Below are 9,501 nucleotides of genomic sequence, written 5' to 3' on the forward strand. Positions count from 1 at the left end.
GTTTGTGAGAATGAATTAGTAGCCAAAGATCCAAAAAAAAAATCGCCACACTGCCACATCAGCTCTCAAAAGTCTTTTATATCACTCACACGTTTCGACCGACATGTTCTTCATCAGGTGTCACTCACACAGCGTTTCGACCGATATGGTCTTCATCAGGTGTCACTCACACAGCGTTTCGACCGACATGTTCTTCATCAGGTGTCACTCACACAGCGTTTCGACCGACATGTTCTTCATCAGGTGTCACTCACACAGCGTTTCGACCGACATGTTCTTCATCAGGTGTCACTCACACAGCGTTTCGACCGACATGTTCTTCATCAGGTGTCACTCACACAATGTTTTGACCGACATGTTCTTCATCAGGTGTCACTCACACAATGTTTTGACCGACATGGTCTTCATCAGGTGTCACTCACTCAGCGTTTCGACCGACATGTTCTTCATCAGGTGTCACTCACACAGCGTTTCGACCGACATGGTCTTCATTAGGTGTCACTCACTCAGCGTTTCGACCGACATGTTCTTCATCAGGTGTCACTCACACAATGTTTTGACCGACATGTTCTTCATCAGGTGTCACTCACACAGCGTTTCGACCGACATGGTCTTCATTAGGTGTCACTCACTCAGCGTTTCGACCGACATGTTCTTCATCAGGTGTCACTCACACAGCGTTTCGACCGACATGTTCTTCATTAGGTGTCACTCACTCAGCGTTTCGACCGACATGTTCTTCATCAGGTGTCACTCACACAATGTTTTGACCGACATGTTCTTCATCAGGTGTCACTCACTCAGCGTTTCGACCGACATGTTCTTCATCAGGTGTCACTCACACAATGTTTTGACCGACATGTTCTTCATCAGGTATCACTCACACAGCGTTTCGACCGACATGGTCTTAATCAGGTGTTGAAAACCATATCGGTCAAAACTTTGTGTGAGGGATATTAAAGACTTTTAAGAGCTGAAGTGGCAGTGTGGCGATTTTAGTATTTATTTTTTACTTTTTCTACAAATGTTTTTTTTTTTTTTGGATCGAGCACTTGCCCTCGAGATTTTCTAGATGTGCGCACATAACTGTTTTTTTGTGAGGATGAATTATTCATTGGTTGACCAAGGCCACCTTGGTACAATATTTGCTAAGCGCATTTGAGCATCACATATTATTTGCACATTTATTGAATGGAAATGTTTCTGATTCACGTATGCAAATTTGACTTTAGATGGGGCCTTTATAACAATGTGCGTACAGTTGATCGCTCAGATTACGTTAGGAAAACCGGCGATCACTGCAAATTTTTTATTATTTTTTTTTTAGCCAAGGTAGTGGCTATTCTTCCTGGGGTTCATCGAACATTACACAAAATTACATTGATACATAACAACAAGACCAATAAAAACATTAAAATACTAAATTCATACATAACATCCAGATCAACAATCCACTTAATATTGTGCCATTAAATATTTCTTAAACAATTTTTTAAACATCTGGTCACAGGCAAACAAAACAACACTAAAACCCATAGAGTCACTTTACAAACAGTCAATTAAAATACTGGATAAAAAGCCTCTAAGACACCATGATTGTACCATTTTACAAAAAACAAAAATTATTAAGCTGGGAAAATGTCATTAAGTACTCAAACATTTGCCTGTTGTATAAAATCATTCATGGTCTGTCATCTTTACCTCTCAGTCAGTTTGTAAACATCAGGAACACCACACACAGAGCAACACGAGGGGCAGCCCGAGGAGACTGTATTGTCCCACTCCGGAAAAGTACCTTTGGTCAGGGTGCCTTTTCAGTTACAGCTGCACAGGAGTGGAATTCTGTCCCTGGCAGCATCAGAGATATAACCTCATTTAATATATTCAAAAAACATTTAAAAACCTGGTTTATAGAGAATAAGACGTGTCATCATTCAGATTAAACTGAAACTAGCATGTTTCCAATTGTGCCCACCATCTCAATGATCTGCTGTTTAAATGTGACAACTATTTTTATCTATATCACAAAATGTTGGTGTTATAGATTAATTTGTAAATATTCTCTTTTAACATCTATATGACCATGTCTATTTTAGTACTTTTTAACTATGTTTGATTGATTGTATAATTTTTGTATTGTTTTTTCTAGGGTGTTCAGGGACAACAGATGAAAAATAGCCTTCGGGCTAATTCTGGTGCATTGGCAGAAATGGTATATAATGTACACTGTCCCTGCCAAATAAACAAATAAATAAATAAATAAACCTCAATTTACTTGTTATAAAGTATGTAATGTCTGATGGCAATTTACTCCATGTTTTCATTCCTCTATACACTACAGTCCAATGCTTTGCATTAGTTTTTGAAATAGGAAGCAAACAAAATGTCCTTTTAATGCATGCCTGGCGTTAAAACGAGTAGCATTACTATTTCAAAGTTGACAGCACAATACATGTGGAACTCTTGACACAGAAATACTTCTTATGAGACACAGCAGTGAAACAATTACCCTATCCTTTACCAATAACCAACCTAAAGTTTTATGCATTGTCATAATATTAACTCTTCTATTGCAGTGTAAAATTAGTCGTGCAGCTTTATTCTGGACTAACTGTAATTTATCTAAGTCTTTACTTGATGCACTCAACGATACCACTGGACAATAAGATATGAAAGAACAATTGCCCTAACAATTTGAGAGATACAGTACTGTGGTAAAAATTCTACACATCTCTTAATATTTGATAAACCTCTTCCCATAACTATTACCATTTTATTGATCTGTTTTGACCACTTTAACCTACTATCAAGAAGAACTCCAAGAGGTCTAATTTTACCTGTTCAATAGGCACACTCATAACAGACAAATTTAACTGTGGTTCACATTTCAATTAAAAGTTTGATCCAAACACGATACTTTTGGTTTTTGTGAAATTTAAAACCATCTTATTATTTTGTACCCACTTTACCACTAATTGTAACTCCTCGTCTAAATAAGCAGATAAGTTTTATATCGATGCCACTGGTAAATATGTTGTATCATCAGCATACATAACTGCCCTTGCATGATTTAAAACCAAAGGAAGATCATTGGTAAAAATAACAATGGTCCAAAACAACTTCCTTGAGGCACACCACATTGCAACTCTTTCACTTCCGAATAACTTCCATTTTAAAAAATACACATTGCCTCCTAATAGTCAGATAACTTGATGTCTGGCGTATTTAATTGCGCTTTAATATTTTGCTGGCCAACTGTATGGTATGGAAACCCTTATATACCTGCTAGACATGCGGATGATACCGTCTCATACAGCTGCTGTTGCGCTGCTCAAAGATACTTTGTAATGTGCAATTTAATATAATTGCCACCAGGAGTCGCCAATGGAAATAAACACAAGAAATGCACGTACGCCAGACATGAAGTTAGCTTGGACCAACGCGACTTCTTACATTAATTTCATCGTAGTAAATCCAAACATGAGTGTAAAATCTGACGTATGCAAGTTTTTGTGCGGACGCAGCGTTGATACATGAGGCCCCTGGTAAGAGGGCTTCTACTTTCTACCTCAGCTGACTTAAACACTACGTTCATTGCCAGGGCAAAGAGGATAACTGAACTTGAACACCCAGTTATGATTCCTGTTTCAGTTTGATGCCAGTCTGATGTTTTTGACTCAGAAGTTGCCCTAATCTTGATCTGCAGTCTTATAAGCCTTATTTAAAAAATCCTGGATGGAGTCCTTCTTGCTTATTGCAAACAACACATAAAAATTAGAAACAATTTTTATCTTACATCTGATGTAATCTGATGTACATCTTGTGTCATAATTGTGTAATTTAATTTGTTAGTTTTTTGATTCACTTTATCATACAATATGATCATTTTAGCATACAATCTATTGTTGTAAAGTGCAAATATGTGTCATATAATGAACAATTGGGTTAGAAAATACTGTATGAATACTGTAAAAACTGATTGATATTAATTATATATATATATATATATATATATATATATATATATATATATATATATATATATATATATATATATATATATATATATATATATATATGACTGAATGAGACCACAGATTATTGAAACTAATCCAACAAACCCTCATGGCGAACCAAGGTTTCTCATCACAGCACCCCATCTACCACCCTCCACCATCACAGTATGTTGAAACAGGACAGAGCTTTCTGCTTTCAAGTGTAATCAAAGGTCACAGGGTGCCACATATAACCACTGCAGATTTATTTATTTTTAAAAGAAAAGAAGTGTGTAAACAGTCTTAATATGAAACTGGTGAGTTGTCAGAGCAATAATGTTACATAGTGGTCAAGTATTCTGAGTCAGTACTCAACAGAGGCTTTTCTTCGTATTTTATCCTGTAAGAAATACATGTGGAGTGCTATAAACACAAAACAGCTGGACGTGTTCAATGAGGAATTAAAAATTAAATGAATTAAAAATCTCCTCAGCCATAGTTACAGTAATTAATGTTCTGTAAAAATATTGATCAGAGAAGATGCAGAATGAACTATTTTCAGAGTTAAGATGAGTTTAGCTGTCTTCTTAAACCAGGGGTAAAATAAAGCATAAACCAGAGGATTCAGACCTGAGTTAGCAAACACGGCAAATAATAAACCATTTATAGTTGTGGAAGAGTTTACAGTTAAAGAATAGATAAAATATGGAATCCAGCAAAGCAGATACACTGACACAATGATTCCTAAAGTCAGAGCAGCTTTACTCTCAGATTTCCTCTTCACTGAACCCTCCGTTACACATTTACCACCCTTCATCAAAGAGTTTATAACCTTCACTTGCTGATGAACAACATAGAAAATCCTCAGATATAAAGTGATGATCAGAACACAGGGAAAAATAAAAGACATAAACAGTTCAGTGAGTATCCAACTATAACTTATCATGTATAAACACTGTCCATAACACACATCTGTTCTATGTGAAGAGTCAAAATAGCTATTGTTAATTACAAGGGTAATGATATAAGCTGTTAAACCAGCCCAGCTCAGACAGATACTCATTAATGTTTTCGTGATGGTTATTTTCTGTGGATACAGTAAAGGGTGACACACAGCCACATAACGATCAACAGCAATTAAAACTAAATTACCAAGAGATGCTGAAAGAAGTAATGACACAAAAAATATATAGAGTCCACAGAAAGTGTCTCCAAAGTACCAACAAGTCTCAATCAGTCTGATGGCCTCCACGGGCATGACTAGTCCAACAAGCAGATCAGTTACAGCCAAAGAGAGAATAATCATGTTGGTTGGAGTGTGGAGCTTCTTGAAGTGAGAGATGGAGATGATCACCAGCAGGTTCAGAAACACAGTCCATGCTGACAGCAATGACACAAACAAATATGTGGTGATGTATCCATGTCTGGAGTGTTTTTCCTTGACACATGATGAGTTGATGTCAGGAAAGCAGTATTGAGTCTCCTGATCCTCTGTCTCATAGGCCATGAGTGAGTCTCCTCCTGTTAGGAGTTTGCTCTGCTCTCCTTTTTGTTCTTTCATTTATACAGTGTCTGGATCAGACCGACCAACCCATCTACCGCCCACTCTGATGTAATTTTTTACCAAAAGTATGATTTTCTCTCTCTATCTCGATTGATCAGAATGTATGAAAAACAATATATATATATATATATATATATATATATATATATATATATATATATATATATATATATATATATATAAAAAATACAGGTTACAATTTTCTGATTCTGTCACAAGTGCAGGTCAGCTCAAAAGTGTGCTGTTTTTGTCATGGTTTACTATTTTTACATATGTGGTTTCATTTTGGAATGGTGTATTAATAAAATTGTTATTTAAAGGACAAATTTGGTATAGTTTGTTAAAATATATATTATATCTGCAGGCTAGCAGAAGCTACAGTTTGATCACAACACCAGAATGAGTCACACAAAAAATGTCTTTACTGAGACTCCAGTTGTGTTTAAAGTGTCCTCATTTATAGCTGTGTATTGTGTTGGAATATGTGCTCTGTTATTCCATGCATATTCAATAAGAACTCAGGAGGCAGGGATCAATGTCAATAGTATGGGTATTTTATTAACTATATAATTCGACCAGGGCCCTGGGTCGCACAAATGTGTCCTATTGGTCATACAATGCTACCCAAGAGAACACATTAGGCGCTCTGCTAGTGCTTTCTTGGAACTAAAGACCCATCTTATATTCTCTATATATTAGCCCTCTATATCCATAGCCATATTGTGGCATTCTCTGCAGCTTCACAAACACTTAATGTCTTACTGACAATTAATGACTTAATGTCCCACTTCTTAGCTGCTACTCCTAGTTGGTTGAAGACTTTACAGTGAACGTCCTGCAAACCCTCTACAGCCCACCTCTATTGGCTCACAGTGGGTCTTTCAGACCCCTTCCTGGCACTTCTCTACTAGTTTATGGTACTTTGGGCATTTCCTTTTATATGGCTCTTTCAGCCGCTCTTCTCATGGCACTGGGTTAAATCAAAATCAACTTTCTTGTTGCCTGAGAAATGATAATCATGTCTGGTCAGAGTGATGTTGTATCTATGCGCTGTGGAAACTTTAATTGCTACCCTAGGTTGACTTGTCCTGTCAGGGGCTGAGTGATGGAAGCCCGACCGTGTTCTTTGCAGTTGGCAGGGTTCCTCCCCAGCTTTCACAATGTCAGTCCTCCTTTTCGGAACAAGATGGTACCTACCAGAAATGATGGCATTGCATACGCTTTCTGCAACTGCCTTCAGTACCTGTTCATGCCACCAACAGTAGTGCCTTTCCGACCGGGCCTTTGGACAGCTGCTCAGTAGGTTTTGTAATGTTCCCATACAAGGGAATAACTGGCATGCTGGAGTCTCAATCTTGCTCCCACATGTTGAAGGTTGACTGGACTTGTTAGTGTATCGTAAACAGCCTGGATGAGGAATCGGATGTTCTGGAAGTCTGCCTGCATTATGCTTTTCCAGTTGATCTTACGTTGTAGGCTACCCTCCCACTTTTTCCATGTCCCCGCTGCCTCAGCCACACTGCCCTGCTTACTCGCTCATCCTCCATGCCAGCCTGAACTTCTTCCTGGATTAGCTGGTGTCTCTCCTTTCCTCTGGTCTTGCCCACTAAGATCTTACGGAAAAATCCCAAGCCAGCTCTCCTTGTTGCCAGTGTGCCAACCAATTTCTTCTGCCTGAGGCAAGCCCCTGATCCTGGGAGTCTCTGTACTGCAGGGCTTCTCCTTGTGTATGCCACCTTAAATTCCTCAGTGAGTGCATTGAAAGGCAGCTTTTAGATTGTAAGAGTTGAAATATTGCAAATATTTTGATATCTTTGACAATTCAAAACATGAGCTGAAAACAGAGACTGGTGACTTCACAACTAAGCAGGTGGGAATGCGGGAAAAACCAGTTCCTGCTGCATTTGCATCTGAGTCTGCTGAAACTCGGCTTCATCCACCCCATCTCACATATGGTCATTTCAATGTTTGAATGTTCTAGATTAACCAAACTGACTTTAACTATCATGTTTGATATCATTTGAAATGTCTCAGTGCGACTGGTACAATGGTCTCATTCTCTCAGAAACAGACATAATCAAAACAATAAATATATAACTTCAGGCATCTTTTGAACCACTGTGAAGGGTGTGACTTTTCCCTAAGTGTGAATGCCTTTTGTTATTCACACCCCCTTCCTTGAGGGAATTCTTGGATTATTTAAGGTAAGGTCTGAGAAAGACTCAGCGCGATTCTGCCTAACCAGATCAGCCCATAACATGGCTTGCTCCATGTTATGTATATTTCAAAGTCAGGAATGCATCTTTTTCATCTTGGATTTGTCTTTGATAATTTGATGTTTTGTATTGATCGTTTATGAATTAACTGATTGAATTTGGCATAATACATTTACCTGACTAATAAATTGTTATGTTTTTAATTATTGAAACAGAGTTCGTGTTATTATCTTTAGTAGATTGTGGTAATTTCATAGCACCACAAGCCCCTGTTCAGGTTAGTAGCGGACTAGAACACGGTAGACGGAGCATTGCGGCACGCTATACGATGTCTCTAGAGCTCCGACTAACAAATTGGCATTTATTCATGTATACTTAGGCTGTAAAAGGATATCTAAGGGGATAGTCCTTCACCCGATAAACTTATAATACTATTTAGATAGTATAGTGATTATTCAAAGTTACTAATAGTTTAAGTACGACTGGTCTGCTTAATTCTATAGTAATGATCGTTATATGACTAAATAGCTCTGTTTGATTTAGGAGGTAGCAGACCTATGGGGACCGCATAAAAAATATCCTAATCTGAGTAAGTAGGGTTCTGCCTTTTTAGGATAGCAGTCAATCGCCACTGTTTAGTGACCAAGACTGACATGCTTGTGCTTAAGAAATTGTATACTCGGTCGGTACAAGATTCAGGATGTTATAGGGATCCCAATGAACGAGAATAACATAAAATGATGAACCGAAGAGAATATTCAATCATAATCTAAAATAATGTGAAAGGAAACAAAATAACCTTCTCAATGTTTTATAATTGGACTCAGATAAAACGAGGATAAATATATTAATATTCTAAACCACCTCATACTAAAATTGGAGTCAGATATGAGTTAAGTTTAATATAAATTAACATTGTGCACTGGAAAGACCGAACATGCAGTGAACCTTCATCCACCAGTGGATACCGTCATTGGACCAACTGGCTGGACCCTACAAGATGTTACTGGTCCCATAGAGGACTGTACTGCTGAGACTGCGGGGCAGGCCGAACCGCTTGCACAGAAAGCTTGTGATCTTTCTTTCCAGGGACTCTACTGTTGACATAGGGACTGAACTACTAGCTTAGGCCCCAGCATGTGAAATTTGTCAGCCACCGTCCCCCTTTTTTTGACACCATGGATCTTGATTTGGCTTGAAGCTCATCCTTGCCCAAGTGATCAATTTCTCAAAATCTTCAAGTCGATGCCAGTCTGATGTTTATGACCCAGAAGTCACCCTGATCTTAAATGTTATACGCCTGAAAAAAAATCCTGGATGTAGTCCATCTGGCTTTTTACAAAAAATAAATAAATAAAAAAAAAAAAAAAAAAATTTTTGTGACCTGTAAAAATGTATAAATTAAAATGCAAAGCTGACATAAACAAATCTTGTTGACTGAAATTGTTGCAATATACAATAACCTGTCCATTATTCAGTCACAAGATAGCTCCATATAGTCAAAAATAGCAGCGTGACACAAGCAGACACATATGAATGTGATAGTAAGTATATGAAGGCATTCACTTGAGCATGTATTATTCAATGGTTAGCTGTGTAATAATATGCATTAATACTGAGGCATTATAATATGTGGCTGTTAATCATCATTGGTTGGTGGAGATATTTCCTAGTGCTGGGTTGTGGCTAGAGGGGCATCTGTCGTGTGAAATAATTTGGTGGTTTA

General features: G+C 37.8%; 1 protein-coding gene across 1 annotated transcript; it reads right to left on the reverse strand.

Moving 5' to 3' along the window:
- Positions 1-4,180: 4,180 nt before the first annotated feature.
- Positions 4,181-5,570, reverse strand: taar20o (trace amine associated receptor 20o). Its single transcript, XM_087271484.1, has one exon. It carries the CDS (start codon positions 5,554-5,556, stop codon positions 4,504-4,506), a length of 1,053 nt encoding a protein of 350 aa, XP_087127610.1. The 5' UTR covers positions 5,557-5,570; the 3' UTR covers positions 4,181-4,503.
- Positions 5,571-9,501: the final 3,931 nt, after the last annotated feature.

This window comes from Danio rerio, chromosome 10, assembly GCF_052040795.2.
Source record: "Danio rerio strain M-AB ecotype USA chromosome 10, GRCz13ab, whole genome shotgun sequence".
NCBI lineage: Eukaryota > Metazoa > Chordata > Actinopteri > Cypriniformes > Danionidae > Danio > Danio rerio.

What these genes read in the sequence shown, in the direction of transcription:
- taar20o (XM_087271484.1), bottom strand. Translation starts at nt 5,556, where the DNA reads ATGAAAGAACAAAAAGGAGAGCAGAGCAAACTCCTAACAGGAGGAGAC.